Source organism: Peromyscus maniculatus, chromosome 19, assembly GCF_049852395.1.
Source record: "Peromyscus maniculatus bairdii isolate BWxNUB_F1_BW_parent chromosome 19, HU_Pman_BW_mat_3.1, whole genome shotgun sequence".
Classification (NCBI taxonomy): Eukaryota; Metazoa; Chordata; class Mammalia; order Rodentia; family Cricetidae; genus Peromyscus; species Peromyscus maniculatus.
This window is the reverse complement of record NC_134870.1, coordinates 10,833,851-10,856,204: the sequence shown is the minus strand read 5'-3', so window position 1 is coordinate 10,856,204 and position 22,354 is coordinate 10,833,851. Positions and strand designations below refer to the sequence as shown.

General features: G+C 44.8%; 1 protein-coding gene across 1 annotated transcript in view; it reads right to left on the bottom strand.

Annotated features, from left to right (window-relative positions):
• Dsg2 (desmoglein 2) overlaps nucleotides 1-12,739 on the bottom strand; it is a 46,206-nt gene extending 33,467 nt beyond the window's left edge. The window contains exon 1 of the mRNA XM_006970230.4: nucleotides 12,607-12,739. Coding sequence (XP_006970292.3) covers nucleotides 12,607-12,654 — 48 coding nt within the window. The 5' untranslated portion in view covers nucleotides 12,655-12,739. The remainder of the gene's footprint in view (nucleotides 1-12,606) is intronic.
• Nucleotides 12,740-22,354: the final 9,615 nt, after the last annotated feature.

Here is a 22,354-nt window from a genome sequence, read left to right as displayed (position 1 = left end):
TGTGTGTGTGTGTGTGTGTGTGTGTATGTGTGGTGCCTGGAGGCCAGAAGAAAGTGTCCAAGTCCCTTGGAGTAGGAGTTATGGGTAGTGCTGGAAACTGAACTCAGGTTCTCTGCAAGAGCAACAAGTACTCTTAACCTCTTGAGTCATCTCCTCATTTCCCATTCTCTGTCTTGTCTAAAATCTTATTGGCTCCAGCAAAAAAGGTGTAATTATGTGTTACTTTTGTATTATTATTCTAACCAAATAGCATATGTTTTACTTTGTTAAAAGGAAGTGATTTATTACCCTCTAGTAAAAAGTAAACGCATCTCATGAGTATCTTTAGTGACTTATTGAAACCTATTTCCTAGGTGTTTGCTTAGAAATACAGATTAGCCAGCAACAGAAGACTTACTCAAGTATGGGAACAGGCATCTCAGGGGAGGGCCGCCATGACTCACTTTTTTTCTTATGAGGAACTTGATGACAGATAAATGTCACATGCAATGCCTGGATGGGAGAAGTAGGCTTCTATGTACTCAGCCAAACTAGTGTTTTTAGATGAACCAGAAAAATCCTTCAAAAGCTTCCTCACTCCATAAAAGTTTAAATGTTTCTACTGTTGGATCTTGTGCCTCACGTAAAACTTGGCCTTCCTGACAACAGGCAATAACCCAAACCAACCAGCCCAAACAAAAACTTCAGTAGCGAGGAAGGCCAAAGAGCCCTGAAAAATGCTGCCAGTGTACGCTTTGTTCTCAAGGCCAGTAACTTTAGAAAAAGCTTCCTGCTCTGAGGTTATTTTGATGAATGCCATCAGGGCACTCCGGAGGACTGGGTGTGGCTGGCTGACAGATCCTCCTGGCCGACAAGTTCTCTGAAATTTTGCTCTGCACCAGGTGACCTTTAACCTCCTCCTGTGGGCCTACGATTCCACGGTGAGGTGACCATCGAACTTAAATATCTCAAACTAGTATCTTCTACTGAATACAGAGCTACAGGAAGTCATTTCAAATTGTTTCAATTTTAAGGCCCAGTGTTGGTATGTTATTTCCATGCTAGCAGAGATGCTTTAGAAGGCAAGCGGTGCTCAGTGGCAGAGTTTTGGGTTCTACACAGGGTTGGCCCAGCATGGCTGGTTGTTCTTTAATTCCAGACCCTCTCTGCGTTGGTTAATGTCATCAGTTTGACAGGAGCTAAAGACGAACCTCTGGGAATGTCTCAGTTTCTAGACTAGGTAATTAGGGTGGGATAATCTACCCTCATTTGAATGGCTGCATTTCATATGCTGGGGTCCCAGACTGAATAGCAGGAGAATGGAAGTGAGCATCAGCATTCACCTCTCTGCCTGCAATGTGGCCAGTGGACTCACGCTCAGGACACCAGTGGACTCACGCTCCGGACACCAGTGGACTCACACTCCGGACACCAGTGGACTCACACTCCGGACACCAGTGGACTCACACTCTATTCCTGCCAGCAGGGCTTCCCCACTGTGATGGGCTGTGATCTCCAACTGTGAGTCAGAATTAAACCCTTCCATCCTTCTAAGGTTACAGTGTGTGTGTGTGTGTGTGTGTGTGTGTTTTCATAACAATGAGAAAAGTAACTCCTATTAACTTCCAAGACCATTCTAGAACATTCTCACCCACCTGTCTAACCATAAAGAATGTTCCAAAATTCTTTGTTTCTCCCTTGGGCTATATAGAAGGCATTAGACTGAGGATCCTTGGCTCTGCTCAAATCCATTCATAAAATGAGTTCAACTTTGGATGAAACAAGTAAAGAGGATGAGATAAAATGAAGGCACTGGATGCCACTTGTTTATTTCTTTTGGTCACATGTCCTGATTTCATGTTTGTATTAGCAGAGCTGGAGATGTGGCCCTTGGATAGCTTTGAAGAAGGTTTTGGCAGGGCTTCTGTGGCCATAGGCTCATACATGGCTGGCAGAGGTTGGGACTTGATGTCATCATGGTGTCATGATTTTGAAGCGCTTCTCTGATAAGTCTGATGTGGTCTAGATTTATACTGGAATTTAACATGCCATCCTTGCCCCTGCCCCCAGACAGGGTTTCTCTGTGTAGTTTTAGTGCCTTTCCTGGATCTCGCTCTGTAGACCAAGCTGGTCTCGAACTCACAGAGATCAGCTTGCCTCTGACTTCTGAGTTCTGGGATTAAAGGTGTGCGCTACCACCGCCTGGCTACCATCCTTTGTTCTTAAGTAATTTTTTTATGGAATGGGGTTAGTCTTTGTAGTTCTTACTTTATAGGTAAATATTACAACTTAGTTAAAAGAATCCCAACTTTGGGGCCAGTGGGATGGCTCAGTGGGTAAAGGCATTTTTTTTTTTCTTCTGTGCAAGCCAGATGACTTAGATTTGATACCTGGAATCCATGGAAAGGTGGAAGGAGAGAACTCACTCCATAAAGTTGTTCACTGATTTCCACATGTGTGCCATTGCATGTGTGCTCCCCGTAATAATAATAATAATAATAATAATAATAATAATAATAATAAATAAATAAGTAATTCCCATTAGGCACAGTGACACATGCCTTTCATTCTAGCACTCTGGAAGCTGAGGCACGTGGATGGATCTCTGTGAGTCTGAGGCTAGCCCAATCTATACAGTGAGTTCCAGGCCAGCCAAGGATATATATCGAGACCCTGTATCAGTAAGTCAGTCAGTAAATAAATTAAGTAAATGAATAAATAATCCAATTTAAAACGTCAACTTGTAAATGACCCAGACACGTACATGGCCCTCAATAGTCGGTTTAAGTGTACACTGTGGTCTTCTCAGTTGCTAATTTTGAAAAATCCTCAATAGCAGAGGAAGGAGGACTCTGAACTCTACTTTCTAATTTATGAGCTCTGCATTTGGGCCTGATGAATATTTAACAGGTGACTAGCAAAGTGTATGATTGTCACAATCTCCTGCCTGCTCTTCAGATACGAGGCTATCTCAATGTAACGACTGTGACTCACCCATTGAAGTCGGCTCCAACAGGAAGGCATCTGCTTGGTGCCATTTTACTGACTCAGAATTTTGAAACATGAATTGAGCCATACTGCGCTACACCCAACCTGCCCCGTCCTATCCTGTAAGGAATTTTTTTATGAGGTTAAGTTCTGTGTCATCATGGCCAGTTCCTAGACAAACCAACAGAAACCTCAAAAAGTCAAAAATACATTTTCATTCATTGTGGGATTGTACTAGCATCCTTAGACTATGCTCTAAGACACATCACAGTGGCTAACAAAGTTGGGCTTTTATGATGTTTAATCTTTCTGCTCTCACTTTTCACCACACAGCTGTGTGAACAGTGTTTTTCACACTTGGGTGGCATCAGAGTTACAATGAAGACTGCCTGGCCCCACCTTAGACTTCCTGTTCAATAGGTCTGGGTGTGGCCCAGGAACGTGCATTTCTATTCACTTTCCAGGTAACACTGGTGCTTCACCGTCTTGAAGGCCAGTTTCCAAAGCCACTGCTTAAAAATCACAGGCTAGCCAGGGAAAGAGCAAAAGCCTGAGCCTGGGCAATTTATAAACCAGATAATGAACACTTTGATGAAGAGAGCTGTGTGCAGGCATGATTTCTAAATGATGAAATTCAAGCACTGTGAATTATACAAGACTTCACCTTTTAAGTGCTAATCATGTGCCATAGCTTTAGAAATGTGTGTGTGTGTGGGGGTGTGTGTGGTGTGCTGGTGCCCCTGGAGACCAGAAAGTGTCAGATCCACTCATACTGGAGTCACAGACAGTTGTGAGCTGTCCTGTGGTGGTGGGGACCTAACAGGATCCCCTTCAAGAGCAGTCTACACTCTCAACTGCTGAGCCATCTCTCCATTCCCAAGGCTGCTTTAAAAGGTATTTTCCCTCTGGTTTCTATCTCTCTTTCATGTTAGCAAGTTTCACCAATCCTGGACATTTATTATTAAAAACAAATTATCATTTTTATTGTCACGTTTCTGTAACAGCCACAAATGCCTTTGGAATCAGACAAAACAGAAGGTAAAGTGTAGAGTGTGCTCCACTTTATTGGACAAGTGAAAACCGTGGGCTGTTTCTATCTTCTTCTTCTTCTTCTTCTTATTTAAGGTGAAGTACAGTTATTTCTGAAAATGACACTAATAATGGGTGATGTCATTCTGTATGCTGTGAAAATGTATTGCTCTGATTGGTTGATAGATAAAGCTGTTTGGCCAATGGTGAGGCAGAATAAGGTTAGGTGGTACATTCCACCTGTAGAGACAGGAGAAGAAAAGAGAACAGAGGAGATGCTGCTAGCTGCCGCCAGGAGAAGCAAGATGTAAAGATACCAGTCAGCCACGAGCCACGTGGCAAAGTATAGATTTATAGAAATGGGTTAATTTAAGATATAAGAGCTAGCTAGCAAGAAGCCTGCATGGCCATAGTTTAAAAACAATAAAAGCCTGTGTTTATTTTGGTCCGAGCGGCTGTGGGAGCTGGGCGGACCAGAGAAAATGTACAGCTACACACTAAAATAAAAATAAAAACGAAGGGAACTGATCTTCCTCATCACCGAGGTTTAAGACTGCAGCCTTCTTCCCACCACTAGATGGCACTGGTCTGCCAGGAAGGTCGACTCCAGGAGCCCCTGGAAACTGACCCAACAATGGTCTCCAGAACAGTGGACTGGCAATATGGAAGGGCGTGGAGAGCTGCATAAACATGTTTGCAAGATTCTAGCCATGCAATTAGGTAAATTTTCCTTTACGTTATCTTGCAATTCCATGCCCTGGCACATGGGGAATGCTACACAGCTGTACAACTGTCACACTCTCTTGTCCACACTCCTCTTCCCCACCGTAAGCTTCGCGATCACGGGAGAGTGTGAGTGCACCCGGAAGACTGTTTTGCACCCACACAATTCATGAGTGTGAAGTGTGTGGGAGTCCAGCATTTCCTATTCAATCTATCTGGGCACTCAGTATTTATGCCTCCCTCCCCCTGTTATTATGCAGAGTAATGGGTCTCAGGTGGCATTTTATAATATGTACATGTCTGTACTCAGGTCTACCTTCTCCCCCCATGGTGTCCGCCCCTTGTTTGTCCTCCCCTTCCCTCCAAACAGCCCTAGAGTCTGCTCTAGGACACATACCCCATGACCCTCTTGATTCCCTTCCTGCTTTGCTTACGCCTCTTCGTTCCCTCTTCTAGCCCTCTTTTTGTTGTTGTTGTTTTTTGCTTTTTTCAAGACAGGGTTTCTCTGTGTAGCTTTGCGCCTTTCCTGGAACTCACTCTGTAGCCCAGGCTGGCCTCGGACTCACAGGTATCCACCTGCCTCTGCCTCCTGAGTGTTGGGATTAAAGGCGTGAGCCACCATCGCCCAGCTAGTTTTCTTTTAAAAACAAACAGCACCAAAAATAAATCCAGAAAACTTTTATTGTTCCACATAAATATCATTTAAATAGCAATTCCATGTGTGAGAGGAAACATGCAATTTCGTCTGAAAGTTGGCCTATTTTGCTTAACATAATAATCTCCAATTTTATTTGCAAATTCTTTAGCGAAATTCCGATTGCTTTGCTAGCTTCTCAAGCACAGGAAGAAATGAACTCATTTTGAAGGACCATTTCTGTGTCCAAGGAATTTACTGAGTTTCTAGGCATACCCAACAAGGATGCCACTCTAATGACTCTCAGTTTAGTTAGGAGAGAAAAAAGGAAGTCATTGTTCCTCCCAAGAGGGACAGGTCACAGGCGCCATGGATGCCTGAGACCCCAGGTAATCCTGACCTCTGTGTCTATGAGATTATTTCTGATATAATCATATGGTCAGAAAGTTATAGGTTAGGCACAGTAAGAGATGAACAGCAGCTATAATAATGATCACAATGATGTACAACAATGAAAGGTACTTCAATTTTACACATTGTTTATACCTTGAACTCTTCATCTAAAAGTTTTCTAGCATGATAGACCATGGCTAACTGGAACTAAAAGCTGGGGGAAAGTGCACACCACAGAGGGAGACAGTCTTAACTGTGTGAAAACCATCTGCAAACAGGGTTCTGTGGGACCTACAGAGGCAGAAGGTACTTCCTGTTGGGAGGGAGGAGGTGGCAACGGGCGTGGCTTTGGAGAGGGTGCAGAATGGGTCTGTGTAGACAGAAGACAGATCCAAGGACAGAGATTCAAACTCGTGCACAGTAAGCACTGTGTCTAGCATCTAGCACCCACCATATGACGCTGGCAGGCTGAAAATCAGACAAAGTGTGAAGGACCTTTGCTGATCGTGAGGAATGAGTCACCTCCAGCTTCGAATGAGGAGTTTGCCGCTGTGCTTCTGAATGATGTTCTGCTTCTACAGTATAACGACACAGGCAGGAGACAGTTTGAAGATGCAAGGAATAAGCCCAGGAGAAACGGAAGGAGGGGCAGCCTAGGATAATGGAAATGAGACAGATGGGTGGAGGCTCATCCTTGGGGATGCCCTTGGCATGGGGACAGCATGGGAAGGAGGCAGAGGAGGAGTAAGGCTTAAGGGTGAGTGTCTGGAAGGCTTAGATTTTCAGACACATTGGGGCTATGTTAAGCTACGATGCTGATGCTGAGGAAACTGATTAGGGAACAACAGTGGGATGTCCAGGTCAGTGATATCCAGCCTGGCCACAGCTGGCTTCCCAACCTTCTTTCTCGTATGATCCCAGGGCTGTATCCACTCAGCTGCTGCTACTCCCTCCCCAGCTTCTAGCCCCACATGATGTCTTCCCGTGAGGCACCCACTGACTGTCCTTTCATCCTGTTTGCTCAGAAAGATGTGGTTCTCTGGAACGAAAAGCCATTCCTTCTATAGGTTGCTTCTGTTGGGATGTGCTCACAGTACTATAAAGCTAAGTAACATGCCTCCCCAGAACACCCATTGGCAAGGAGTCTTTCCGATCTCTTCTGTTAGCTTGGGGGCCACCCTACGTATATCCTATACATCCTTCAGCCTCACAGTCTATGTTAAGGCAACATGGACTCTTCTAGCTCCTCCACAGAACAGGCCTTCGAGCCTGTGCATAGTCCTCTCAACCTACAATGTTCTCCCTTTTTCTGCCATCTCATCAATTTATAACTATTCTCCTATCTAGGCTGGGACAGCCAGGGCTGGGCTGGTTGCTCCTTCTGTCCTGTGTTAATCTATGTTCTTATCTGTATCCAGTGGGAAATTAGTCATTTCACTGTGCCGTTTATGAGACTGTGAGCATCATGCGGGCAGGACATGTGTTTGCTATAGCCTTCTTGTGTCTAGCACATTGCCTAGCACCAAGTGGTTATACATAGCTTTTCTTACAGGCATTTCTCATCTTACCAGTACAGTGGGATATACATCCTGGCACCCCAAGTTCCTGCATACAATTATCAAACTTCACCTGTAAAAAAAGCTCAATGGGTTTTGAAGTAAATAGTTTTAATGTTGTACAAACTATACTTCGGAAATGTTAGGATGAACTGATCAGGGAAGACGCCTCTCATCATAGACATATAGTTAAAACGTGCTCCAAAGCAGCTGAGCTTTGTGGCACCCGTGGAGAAAAAGCTGGGTTAACAGGAGGCTTTACCTACATCTATAGCTCATTTGTGCTTTCAACTGAGGCTTCTGATTTGGGGGGACTGGGGAAATGGCTCAGTGGCTAAGAACACTTGCTGCTCTTGCGGAAGGAAGACCTGGATTTGGCTCTCAGCGCACAGTGTGGTACCTCACAACTGTCTGTAATTCCAGATCCAGAGGACGCGAAGCCCTGCTCTGGCCTCTGTGTGTAAGCATGTAGTGTGCTTACATACATGAAGACACAGCACTCATACACAAAATAAATAAATCTCTAAGGGCTAATCTTTAACAGAATTTGACCTTTTAAAAAAATGTCAACTCAGGAGCCAGTGTGATGGTCCAGTGGTGGAGCAGGTGTTTGACACAAGCCCAGGGTTGATCCCGCCACACATGGCAGAAGGCGAGAAGGATTGAAGATGTCCTCTGACTTCCAGTGTGGTATACATTTTCACACACACACACACACACACACACACACACACACACACACGCACACATACGCAAACACAACTATTTTTGAAGAAAAAAATCAATCTACATCTGACTTTTTTTTTTTTAAGACAGAGTCTAGTTTAGTTGTGTAGTTTGGAACTGGTTTAGGCTGGTTTGGAACTTAAAATGTAGCCCAGGGTAGCCTGGAACTCATGACTCTATTGCCTTGGCCTCCTAAGTGCTGGGATTATGGATGTGTACCACCATACCCGGCTCGAATGTGTAACAGTTCCCCGTGTGGCCACTGGTAATGTAGACAGTAATTCTCTCTTACACTAGGATCAGCTGGGGTTTCTGTAAATACATCTTTCTGGACCCCAGCCTTAGAGACTTGAGCTCAGCTTAAGAATCCCTCACCATAAGGGAGAATTTAGATGGTTATAGCCTCATTTTTCAGGTAAAGTACTTTGACTTAAATTCATAATTAAAAAAAAAAACTGTTGGCATTTCCCCATTTACTAATTTTTAGAAACCGAAACACATGAGATGTGCTTTTCGAAATTCACGAGTATCTGATCATCCTTGTGAGAGTCAACGTTCATTGTGCAGTTTGTACTTTATTCTCAAATCTGTGCAATTTAGTTGCATAGTGTAAGCATAATTATCTAATTGCTGGCAATTTGTGGAGCCCACTTGTTAAACTGTATCCCCTAAAAGAAGATGTTGAAATGCTGATGATTTCGAAACAAGGGTCTATGCAGATTTCCCCGAGCTGAGCCCGAGGCTGGACCTCACTCAAGACAACTGGTGTTCTCTCAAAACCTGGACACAGACACACAGAGGGGGACCGCAGACAGCAAGAGGTGACAAAGAGAAACTGCCACGAGAGGATGGGTGGACCAGAGTGATGTGTCGGCGAGGAGGAGTGTCAAAGACAGGCTGCCAGCTGTCAAGCGCTGGAAAGAGGCATGATGGGACGCAGGGAACAGGGCCCTGCCGACCTTGATCCTGGGTCTCCCAGCTCCAGAACTGGGAGACAGTAAACATATGTTGTTTTAGGCTACCCAGTTTCAGTACTTTCTTATATGCCTGGTGAACAAATACGCTACTAAATACATCAGCTCACAGAACACAGGCTGGGTTTGAACCTATAACATGGAGTTTGACTTCTAAAACACAAACTCAGTTAAGGCAAAATTGAGGCACCTACTAAAACCATGGCTGTCTGCCCTTTTAGAATGGCTTTAAAATGTGTGCAACATATTGCATTATAAGCCCAAGTATATTAAAATTAATTTAGAATTTATAAACCAAAAAAGTGATAGCAATTTCACATACTTTGGTACTGAAACATGAGTTTAAAGAGTCTACCAGGGCTTACTAGTGATATTTAAAATAAATGGTATTTTGAAATAACTAATACATTAAAATGTGGAACCATACTGTGAAAATGCCATGAGTTCTGCTAATGTGGTCACCTCGTCACAACTTAGACAAATGAGAAATCTCAGCTAGAGAACAGTGGGAACACATGTGCACATAAGTCCCTGCATTTGGGAATACATGTGTACACGGGTCCCCACATTTAAGAGTACATTTGTACATAAGTCCCCGAATTTGGGAATATGTACATAATAAGTTCCCAATTTCTAGACACCACCTGAATTCCATCTGTGGAGAACTTTATGATGGAGGGATCCCAGACGAACACTTGAAGAGGAAGCCTCTTGGGTTTTATTCAGGAAACTCTGTCATTTTGACAGAGCTGGCCTAAATGTGGGTGACAATCAACAGTTACTTTGTGGTGTGCTACTGAAGGAGCAAGCCAAAGACCACTAAAGGCTCCTCGGCAGGCTCAGTGCTCAACATGTGGGTTCAGCCACTCTGAGCGGGGCCTGACTGAAATGCTTGGGACCACATTTGTATCAGATTTCAGTTTTTTTTCTTTTTAAACAAAACCAAGGTATGTGCAGACTTTATTGACAAAGCATCTCCAATACAAAAACTCCAGTCTGAAATGCTCTGAAATCCAAAACCTTTTGCGCTCCACCATGCTCAGAAAGCCTAGGGTCTCAGAGCACTTTAGGCGAAGACGCTCCACCTGTACTCCCACGAATCTTGAGGGAGGCTGCATGTCTGCTGCTTCCCTGGTGCACACATGTGGATGAGGTGGGTTTTGTGGCAGTCTTATTCATCCTTTGCTGTCTAGTCTATAGATCCACGGGTGGCCGGAGGCAAGACACAGACAAATATCTCCTTACGCATTCCACTCACAGTGTTCTCTAGACTGTGGAAATGACCCTGTGGCTCTGGCCCCTAGTGGCTGGGTCTGTGACTTTGAAATTCCAACAGCTCAAATGAATGCAGGTTTCTTCAATCCTTTTTCCCAGGTGGACTCAAACTATAATGTTCTGAAATAAATCCCTTTTTATGTGGGTGCCTGTGCGTGTGCGCACATGTGTTGGTGTGTGTGTGTGTGTGTGTGTGTGTGTGTGTGTGTGTGTGTGTACACTTCTGTAGGTGTGGGGTTAACCTCGTGGGTCATTCCTTAGGAGCCATCCACTTTGTCTTTGGAGACAGGGTCTTTCACTAAACCTGGAACTTGCCAAGCAGGCTGGGCCAGCCAGCCATCAAGCCTCAGGGAGTCTGCCTGTCTCTGCCTCCTCAGGCCTGGGATTATAAGGGTACACCTCTGCACTAGGCATTTCTTACATGGGTTGTGGGAATTGAACTCAGGACCTCCTACTTGCAGGGTAAACATTTCATCAGCTGAGCTCTCTCTAGTCCTTTTTTTTTTTTCTGGAACAGGCCAGAGTAAATGCTGTTGTGTGCAGCTGAACTGACCAAACTGGCTACAACTTACGTTCCTTCCTTTGAAGGATCCACAGCTTCTGCTTCCCACAACCTCACATAAACTGAGAACAGAATGCCGAAATGCCTTCTGTTCTTTTTTGTTTGTTTGTCTACTGTTCTTCATAGGTCACCACACCCCTTCGGATTTATAGCAAAAAAGGACTCTAGAAGTATACAGACTAGTCGGAAAATTCTGTTCTTTCCAAAGGAGTAGCCCATCACTGTCTAATAAAGTAAAAATATGTAGAATGCTAAAATGGAAAGTCTAAGCCTATGGATTGGTTGCTTGCTATACCATGTGGACATTGCATAGACTTTCTTTTCTTTATAGGGAGAGAATTTGTACTGAACATTCCAGGTGAGCCCGGAACTGCTGGCTTGGAATTCCCCTTAGCTAGGAAGCAGCTAGGTGAGGGATAAAGTCACTCCTTGGGCCAAAGACAAAGCCCAACATTATGTCATAGAAAAATCTGATGAAAAATGACCTCAACAACATAGGCAAAGCAAAACCAACCAGCATGAAAACAGACTGTACCTACCGCCTGCAGTTCCTAGTTACCAAGCTGTCCTCGCCTAAACTTAGTTACCAAGCTGGAAAGTTAGTTCATCGAAATCTTTGGATTGGATTTACTCATCTTTTCTCTGGTCTGCCTTAAAAGACAAACAAACCAAACTATTGTTTTCTGCACCCCATCACCATTCCAGGATCTCTCTCTCTCTCTCTCTCTCTCTCTCTCTCTCTCTCTCTCTCTCTCTCTCTCTCTCTCTCTCTTTCTTTCTGTCTCTCTCTCTCTGTCTCTCTAACTAACTAACTAACTACTACAACCCCCTTCCTCCCTCCCCTCCACCACTACTCTAAATTCATTGTTCAGAGGCAAGAATGTCCAACAGGATGAAAATACTTGCTCTTAAAATTACAAAAATGATGTAAGAAAACGAGGTATGATTTTGTATACCTAATCTCTCTGAACCTATCTGTGAAGTCTCCTCGATATGATCCCACACTTGATTAAAACCCAGTTGGCAAATCTCTGAAAGTCACAGACATTCCTACATGATATGCAATTTTGTTAGCTGACAAACGAACGAACGACCACAGCCATTTAAAATCCAAGTTGAGCATAGAACCCAAACAAAACCATAGACCTTGGGTCTGAACCTTGCCTCTGGGGCGGAGAGCCCTTGTCTTTAAAAAGGCCATTTCTGAAAACCCAGTTTGATGATGGTAGCTTCAATTTTCCTCTAAATTATACAAACTATTAGATATGTTTAATCCCGGGAGAGTACTGACTGTTCAAGCCAGTGACCAAAGCACCTGTAACAATAAAACTTTAAGCTCTGTAAACAACACTTTAAAAGAAGGCATTTTTAGTTGCTATTTTTCACTCTAGGAACTCAGGTCTTTCCTGGTTTCCCGGTTCACTGACGTTATCAGCAGGAGCGGCAAGAACTGGGAAACTGCGGGAACTTTAGCGAACTTGCAAAAGGGTGCGCGTGGGACTTCCCACCGCCTCCATGTTTCCTAGTCCAGAAGGCTCCAAACAAAGTCGGGAGCCCCCAAGAAGGGATTTCCATGCCCCTGGGCTTACCGTACCCACAGATCACAGTTAGGAAAGGTCACTGGGGCCTGAGTGTGACGGCCAAAGGGAGAGTGATCGAGCGTGAATTCTGGCCACCCGGCTGGCCGCAGGTCGGGCCCAGCGCTGTCCCACCGCGGGGGACACCGGGGGTGTTCCCGACTGGGGCGCGGGGGGTCACTGCACTTACCACCGCCAGCAGCAGCAGGGCGCACCGGCCGGCCGGGCTCCGCGCCATCGCCTCGCTCCGCCGCGCCCTCGCCTCCGGGCCTCGCCGGCGGATCCTCCTGGCCAGGTCCCTCCTGTGGCCGCCCCTCTGCGCCTCAGCCCTGCCCCGGGTGCGGTTCCAGGAGTGGCCGGGTCAGAAAGGGTAGCCGGGGGCCCGCCCGCAGCCTGGAGGTGGGGAATGCGCTCCGCGGGGAGGTGCGAGCCAGTTCCCGCCCTCCGCACCTGGGGCCGTGACGTCCCCTCCTGGGGACCTAGGGTGGCTGGCCCCGCCCCGTCGTGTCTCCTTCCCGATCCCCTCCTCCTCCCGGATCAGAGTAGAGAACCTAGTTACCAGCCCGTCCAGACCCCAGGACAGAGGATCTAAGGAGTGGGACTCGGGGAACCCAGGATCGCAGGGCTGCTGTGGAAAAGGGCTGGCGATGCGGGAATGAGCGCAGGTGGCGACCAGGGGCCACGCGGGCCACGCGGTTTGGGGCCTGCTGTTGGGAGCCAGGCTTCGGTAGTGTCCCAGTAAAGGCCTCTCACCTCTTCTCTGCCGCCCTTGCCAGCAGGTTTGCAACTTTTCTGGCTCTGCGTGGAGACAGTGGAAGGCTCACACAGCAGGGCAAAAGAGACAGGTCTTTGACCTGCTGAACTCGGTCGGTAACGTCCAATACATTGGGCTGGGCTGCTGTAGGAATAAAATCAGAAAACCTTTATGAATAATCTTTCTGCAGTGGCCAGCGCTTAAGGACTCTGATAGCTGTGAAAAATCAAAACGGTATTATTGCAAGAGTGAGTAAAACATTAAATTGTATTCTGTTGTTATTATAATTACCATTATTTTTAGACTCGGTCTCACTTAGCAACCCAGGCTGACCTCAGACTTGAGATCCTCCTGCCTCACCAGGCCTGGCTAAGTGAACTCTTGCAAACAGAAAACTGAATATGGGCATCCGGACATTGGAGTCAGCACAGGTTGGAAAAATCCCCTGTTACACCTAAGAAGTAAAGTATTATGGAAAACATTCAGGTAAATTTTGGTGTATTTGAATATATTTACATTAGTTACCTGCACAAATATATTTTGAATTAACACAGTATAGCATTTAAAGAAAGGTGTTTGCCATAATCATTAGCTAAGGGGGGGGGGGGCTTTGCAAGTTTTACTTTTCACGGCTTATGGACATCTCTGTTTATTTCTGGTTGATAGGACAGTAGTGGAAGACCCTTTATGCATGGAGGGCTGATAGGAAACTGGCAAGACCAGTTTGTCACTAAAATTAGCTCAACTAGAGGAGTTACTTCTACAGTCACAAGTGGCTCCCTTTTCTCTGAGAATCCCAAGCTCTTTGTCCCTCAATTTCAAATGTAGAGAAGATGGACTTTTAGTTTCTGCTCCTTCCTCTTGAAGTAGGTGTGGGTGCCAGCAGAAACCTCGGTGATTCCCATTCTTCACAGCGCTGGAACTCCTAATTAAAGACAGGACTTTCCAAAATGGGCTTGCAAACCTTTCCAGGAAGCTTTCTCTCAGCTCTGCTTAAGAGTGTGCTTGCCTCTGAGCCCTGTAGATGCGTTTCTTTTATGCTTCATTATCAAGCCTGCAGGAGCTGTTTCCTAATGAAGATAATTGTAGCTTCCAGGGTAAGAACTAGCTAATACAGAGTTTATTTCTGCTGAATTATTCAACAGCCTCTGGGGGCTGTCAAAGTAAGCTGTGGGCAGCATTCCCTCCATAAGATGTCTGTCCTAGGACTGGAGAAGTGTCAGTCCTTATGTGCACTACATGATGTCATCACTTTGCAAATTCTGAGCTTGGGGCCGGCTGAAGGGACTGAGAATCAGATAAGCATATCTATGTCTTCAGCTTCTGATTACTTCAGACTGGAATGAGGTTAAATTTATTTCATAAATCTCTGCATATAGAGCCAAATAGGGTCATTTCCAATGAAACAGTAAAGATGGCTTTGGGATAAACGGAAATGTTGACAAGATGTGAACATTTTAACTCCCAGGCTCCCTACCTAAAGTAATTTAAGATTATAGTACACACATTTTCTTTAGATGTTTATAATTCATTAGCTCAAAACGTATTTTGCTCAAATAACTATATTCAAATACATTGAAGTCTGGAGAGAAGGCTCAGAGGTTAAGACAGCTTGTTGGTCTTGCAGAGGACCTGGGCTTGGTTCCCAGCACGCACATGGTGGATCACAACCATTAGTAACTCCAATTCCCAGGGGTCCATCTCCCTCTTCTGACCTCTGTGGGCACCAGGCACACATGTGGTGCACATATATACACACAGGCAACACACACACACACATTAAAATTTACCTGTTTTCAATAAATGGAAATGATGAGAATAATCTTTAAGTGATTAGTCTTGGATTCACTCTTAATATCACCTAAAATAAAACATAAAGGGTTTATAAAGGTCAATAAAATTTACCATATCTCCTCCCTACCATCACTGCCTCCTCTTCCCACCATCTCTTGGCCTCAGACATCTTTTTAAACATTGACACTTCTTAGCTAAAGAAAGGTCAGATAGATAGCTGGCCACTTAAGTCCAGTGACAATCCTTCTAAGTGCATTATTTGAGACTTTGAAAGCCAGATCTGGCTGTTGTGCTAAGAAAATACCCCCCAAGAAAATTATAAATGTGTGTGACTTTTATAAGACATGAGGTTGCTATGGTCAGTAGACTTACCCACAGAACTTTGATTAGTAAAAGGTACCAAGTTGGGGATGTAACTCAGTGGCAGAGTGCTTGCCTAGCAGGTACTGGTACCCTGGGTTGCCTGTCAAGAAGCAACTTAAGGAAGGGCAGAAGGGTTTGTTTGGCTCACACTTGGAAAGATGGAGTCCATCATGGCAGGGAAGGCATGTGGTGGGAACTAAAGGTATTTGTTTACATTGAGGCCTCTGTCAGGAAGTGGAGAGACTGCACAGGAAGTGGGACTGGACTGTGAAACCTCAAGGTCCACTTCCAGCAACCCACTACTTCCTTTAGCTAGATCCAGTCTAGCAATGGTTCTGCAACTTCCCAGAACAGACCCGGGGAATCATCCTTAATCTCCCATTAGGATTTTCCGTATGCACAACTAATCATACTCCCTGTGTGCAGCAGCAATCACTGTGAGGCATGGCTGTTTCGCCCAGGTCACCTGGGTGGGAAATCCCCATCGCTCTGTCTTAAGACTGTCAGTTCCACAAGAGTAGGGATCCTTTGATAGTCATGGTAGGCTCAGCCCTAGTCCCAGGGTCATTCAGGATGATCAATAAAAATTTGTTGGACCAAGCTTACATACCAGAAGGAATTAATTATGAGTGAAAAAATGAGTATTATGGAGGAGAATGCTTTGAATATTCATCGTGATTGAATTGATAGAAAATGCTGGTCTGTGGTATGTGTTTCTTGCCTCTCTCTGTGTGTGAATGCATTCACATGCATATACATGTGATTTGTGTATGTGTGTTTCCTTAGCAACCCTGCAGCCAGACAAAGATAGCAGGTGTGAGTCAGGTTGTGGAGCGCTCTGGCCGATGGCTGAGAGACTTAAGAATCCAGGATATATATGGAACTGAGTGTGGCTGGGACGGGGAGGGATAGGGTGAAGCTGTAAGAGTCCAGGAGCCAAGTGAGAACAGAGTTCATCACCCTGAAGGTGGAGAAACTAACAGAATTGCCCTTCTCCTCAGTCCTGGTGAAGGAGCCATGTCCTGTGGCCCAGAGGCCACGGTATGAGTGTCAAACGGTGAGAACCGGGGCCTTGGAGTGTCTGGATTCTCCAGTTCGTTGGATCAGAAGCCAAATGCAGCTTGGGGACTGAGAAGGAAGCGCTGATAGGCTAAGAGCCCCTAACGGAAAGGTGCGTGGGTACTGTTGCCTTTCTGAGAGTCTCAGAGTGGTAAAGTCAGCAGAGGAGGCAACACACCGTTAATAAACAGTCCACACCCTGCAGGCAGACACAGCCCTGAGCACCGCTGAAGAGGCCAATAGTTAGAAGACTGATAGAGCCTACCGCAGTGAGTCAGTGTCTCACTCAACAGCTCCCCACACGTTCTTCTGTGTGAGTCAGTGACCTGTGACTGTGGGGACAGAGTCCCTTACCCTCACTATTTTAAGGAACTCCTTAATGATCGAGAAGTAGAGGAGAAATAGAAAAAGATGCAAAAGTAGCAAAGAGGAACTTGTGCAGTGGGGGTCGAAGTAGTGATCAAAGCGTCATCGTGCTGCTTTGAGATGCACACAGAACGGGCCTGGGAAAGCCCAGGCAGGCCTTGCTGCCCTGCTAGCCTGACACTCGTCCCACTGACTCACGCCTGCTGTCATTTAGCTGAAGGCTCCCCTGGCATCCAGTGAGTGTTGTGGGGAGGTGGCATGTTGATGCACTGTCCATGATCTGCGTATGACTCTGCCACCACAAATGTGCCCCCCCCCCCCCCCCCCGTGCTCTACCCCAGAGCCTTTGTTCCCAGAGTCCCGTTTCCCTTTGCATAACTGTGTGCAACGTTCATTTCTTCAGTCTTCACTTTCTTTGTTCTCACACTTTGTCTCTCCATAAAGTCCTCCTCTGCTGTAGCGTTTGTCACTGTCCCTATTCATGTTTCCCTGTGTCATGTTTCTCTGTCGTACATCGCATCCTAACGGACTGTATTTCTCTTACTATGTTGTCCAGAATGTGAACTCTGTCTGGGCCCGGATGTTTCTCTGTGAGCGGCTGTGTATCCAGTTTCTCTTGGAAAAGCATAACTCTTAAAAAAAAAAACAAAAACAAAAAAAAAAAACAAAACAAAACAAAAAAACACATGCGTGTGGAAATGGGGCTTGAGGAGAGAAGAGGTTTCTAGGAGTGGAAAGGAAATAATGAAAGACAGGGACCGAGAGTAATCAGAACCCACTGCGCACATTCATGAAAATGTCAAGGAACAAATTCAATAAAAAATCAAACAGGCCAACTCATACAACTGTTACTTAAATGTGTGAATGGAGAAGTGAATAGACTTTTAAAATTATTGTTGGACTCTGTGTGTGTGTGTGTGTGTGTGTGTGTGTGTGTGTGTGTGTGTGTATGTATGTATATGTGTATGTGTGTGTGTGTGTGTGTGTGTGTGTGTGTGTGTGTGTGTGTGTGTATAATAAAGGCAAAGTAGGAAAGAGTGAGAGGATATCAGTTTCCTGGAGCTTATGGGTAACTCTCCAAATGAGGGAGGGGTGTGGTTGAACCTGGTTTATGATGGACAAAATTCTCTGACTTTCCCAGTTTTTCAAAGGTGGCTGTGAAGCTGGAAAGCTTAGAAGCCACTAGTGAGCAACTCTGTGTCCACCCAAAGTGTGACAGTCATGATTGTCCACTTGACAGGACTAAGTGTCACCATGGAAACACACCTCTGAGCATGCATATGAGTGGTTCCCAAAAGATTTAACAAAGGGACGCCTGACCCTGAATGTGGGTGGCACCATTGCTGTGGAATGGTCTTTCTGAATGCTATGACTATGTGTTGCTACCATTGGTTAATAAAGAAGCTGCTCTGGCCTATGGAAAGACAGGTTATAGCCAGGCAGGAAATCTAAGCAAAGATGCAGGAAGAAGAAAGGCAGAGTCAGGGAGACACCGTGGGCCAGGGAGAGGAGGGCTGGGGGAGGGACAAAATGTAGTGGAATACAGGCAAAGCCACAAGGCACCATAGATTAATAGAAATGGGTTAGTTTAAGATATAATAGCTAGCTAGCAATAAGCCTAAGCCATAGACCAAACAGTTTGTAATTAATATAAGCCTCTGAGTGATTGTTTTATAAGCGGCTGCAGGACCGTGGGTGGGAGAGATTTGTGGGCCTGGATTGAACAATAAGAGAAGGGGAGCCAAGCACCAGCCTTCAATATCTCAGCTTCCTGACTGGGGGATACAATGTGACCAGCTGCCCCACACTCCTGTCTCCATGCCTTCCCCACCACGACAGACAGCGCTCTTCTTCTGTGAGAGAAAGTAAAGCCTTCCTCAGGTTGCCTTTGTCGGGTGTTTTCTTACAGCGAAGAGAGAAGTAACTAATACCCAGGAGGACAGAGTGAGAAAGCAGGATCCATCTGGAAAAGTCCCCTTCCCTCTGGGACCGAGAAGGACAGACCTTCATTGTGGGAATTCGGTACTAGGACGGTTGATTTTACCCACTCATGGGGAATCTGTGGCTTTGGTTTTCCCCTGGGATTGTTTATGGGAATTCTTAGAAAGATAAAGCCACCAGCCGACAGTAGCCTGGAATCCATCTGCAGCTTGACAGGGTGGAGGTGGGGGTGGGGTTATGGAAGCCAACCGCAGTGTTTACAGAAACCATCAAACAGAAACCACTACTGACCGAAGGGGACGGGGACGAGTGGGCCAGTGGAAACGCACAGAAAGAAACCCTCAGAAGAAGAAAAAGGAATTTCTCAGCTATCTCATTCACTTGCACACAGATAAGCAGCATTCTTCTATTTAACAAAAACAAAACCAACCAATCAACTACCAACCACACAACAACAACAACAACAACAACAACAACAACAACAAAAATAAAACAAAAATCTAACTAGATATCATGCAATAGCTTTGGAACACAAACCCAGAAGGTCTTGTTAAAATCATGTTGGGTTGAAAATCTTGTTGACAGAATCTAGCATGATGGGTATAAGACCTTAGAACAGACATGCAGCATCTCAAAAGTAAACCTCCCAAGGACTTACAGAAAATACTTACTTTAAAGATTATTTTAAAACATATAAACGTGAATATGATCTTTTTAGAACTGCAATGCCATTTGAGTTGATATAATGATTTGTTAGCATTCAAGTTCAGAACTCCGTGGATGGTTGACTCTGTTAAGATCCTTGGGATGCAGACAATGTTGTGCAATAGTGGTTTTTTGTTTTTTTCTGGGAGCCTAACAATGCTAGAATATGTGCCTAATCTGCCCCAGGTTTGAGTCTAGGTGCTGAAAATAAAGATGGTGCTGGCTTGCATTCTCGGGAGGAGGTAGGAGGTGAGAGAGGCGTGCCTGTGTGTGCTTGTCTTTGTGTTTCTACGGGGAAGACAGTAAAAAACCACTGCTATGGAGGTCATGTGCATGAGCTGCTCTGACTGAAATGACAATCTTGAATTCCAGTTAGATCTTGTGAATGGCATTTCTATTCAGTAGGTCTACTTTTGTAGCAAAAAGAGTCGAAAACCTCAGAGCAGGAAAAATAGTAGTTTAATCAAGTCTGCTTCTGTAATAAACACACAGGGAACGGGAATGCTGAATCAGCCTTTCACGTACCGTTAGGGAGGACACCAGAACCTTGTCTAGCATTTCAGGAGAGTGGTTTTTGTTTTTTTGAGAAAGGGTTTCTCTGTGTAGTCCTGGTTTTCCTGGAACTCACTCTGTAGACCAGGCTGGCCTCAAATTCATACTGATCCTCCTGCCTCTTCCAAGTGCTGGGATTAAAGAAGTGTGCACTCCTCCCCCCCAAAAAAAAGTGATTTTAAATGTGTTTTGTTTGCACTATTACAGCTTTATTTTTGTTAACTAGTTTGGTTTTCATCGCTTCTAGTTCTTTCTCAAGGCAGAGATTTTATTAAAAAGGAACTGTGTTCAAATGTTAAGCAACCCATGAAACAAAAGTTTGATACAGGGCCTAGAGATGTAGCTCAGTTGGTAGACTTTTGCCCAGCATGCACAGAGACCCGAGTTTGGCCCCAGAGCCACACAACTGTAATCCCAGCACTTTGGAAGTAGAGTCAGGAAGCCCAGAAGTTCAAGATCATCTCTAGCTACATAATGGGTTCCTGGATACCTTATGATACATGAGACCTTTCTAAAAAGTTTTATACAAAGGAAATAAATGGAAAAGCTTGCTTTCGGTGATTTACACTTCACAATCACAATAACCCTTAGTAGTTTGTGTAAGGATATTGTGGTTGTTTTTTCAATACAAACCATAATGTTTATTATAATACAAACATGACTGTATACCTTGAAAGGTGACCTGTCATTTAGCTAGGCAATTGTCAGTTAAATTTCTACATAATTTCTACTTCACCCCCTACCAGACTGTCTCTCTTAACTTTTGCTAAGTGATGTCAGAACTTTTGGAATGAGTCACATAGGTTTCATGCGTATTCAGCTACAATAAAGGTAAGCCCAGCAACAAAACTTTTGATTAATTTTCCAATGGGTATGCAGGAGGAAGAAAGTCTGCCATTGTTTTTACTTCTTAATATTGGGCTTAGAGCTGCCATCTAAAATCTTTGGTTATTTGGATGTCAAGTGAACAGGTTAAACAGAGTGGTATTCCAGGGAAGCCTTGGAGTTGAGTAGACTGAAATCCACAGGAGACTGTATGTGAAGAACTTCTCTGTGGCCACTAAGAGCAGGTGAGTTTCCCTTGTTTATTGTGAGACAGTCAGCCTGTCTCAGAATTTTCAGTAGCTGCTGTGGTGGTTTGAAAGAAAATGGCCCCCAGAGGGCGTGGCACTATTAGGAGGTGTGTCCCTGTTGGAGTGGGTGTGTCCTTGTTGGAGTGGGTGTGTCCTTGTTGGAGTGGGTGTGTCCTTGGAGTAGGTGTGTCCTTGTTGGAGGGAGTATGTCCCTGTGGGAGTGGGCTTTGGTCTCCTATGGTTAAGCTATGTCCAGTGTGGAACACGGTTCGCTTCCTGTTGCCTGCACATCAAGATGTAGACCTCTCGGTTCCTTCTCCAGCACCATGTCTGCCTGCAAGTCCTCATGTCTCACCATGGTGATAATGGACCAAACCTCTGAAACTGTTAAGTGAGCCCAATTAAATGTTTTCCTTATAAGAGTTGCCATCATCATGGTGTCTCTTCAAGGCCATAGAAACCTTAACCAGATGCCGTCTTAAGAACAAAGTAAAAATGTGTGGCAGAGGATGATTGTTGTCCTAGGATATGTATCCTGAGTTTTCAGTTTAGAATTTGGTCAAGCTATTAAAAATGACCACTTTCTCCCAATAGAAGATAGTCAAATCCGGTTCCTTTTATTTCCCAGCCTCTGGCAGCGTTAAGCCAACTGGTCAGAATGTGAAATCTGAGTTACAGGTGTTTATTCACACAGAGGTGGTCCTATACAGGAAGATATCAAATATAGGATTTATTTATTTATCTTTTTTCTTGTTTAAAAGTGTTGTTTTGTTTTTTTGAAATAAGCTCTCTATTATATAGCTCTGGCTCTCCTGGGACTCGCTAGGTACTCTATGTGGATCAGGCTGGTTTCCATCTCATAGAGATCCACCTGACTCTGCTTTCTGAGTGCTGGGATTTAAGATGTGTGCCATCATTCCTAGTATGATTTTAATTTGAGGCAGAGTTTCATGTTGGCCTTGAATTCAATATGTAACTGAGGATAACTAGTTCTTAAATTAGCCATTGACCAGCAAGTCCCCACAGTCATGGTTTGAACATCGGAATTAAAAAAAGAAAAGAAAAGAAGAGAAAAAAGAAAAGAGGAGAAAAAAGAAAAGAAAAGAAGAGAAGAGAAAAAAGAAAAGAAGAGAAAAGAAAAGAAAGGCTGTTATCTCTAGACCAGGCCACTTGACCTGGGCAGGCAGAAATCAACCCTGAGCCGGTGGTGGTGGGTGGTTGAGCACCATTATGGTGAACGAGTACAGGGTAGGAAAATGGGAGATTGAGGCAAAAGAAACAGCTCACATGCTGGGGAGAGAGGCAGATCTGAAGAGGTGAGGGTGGTAAGG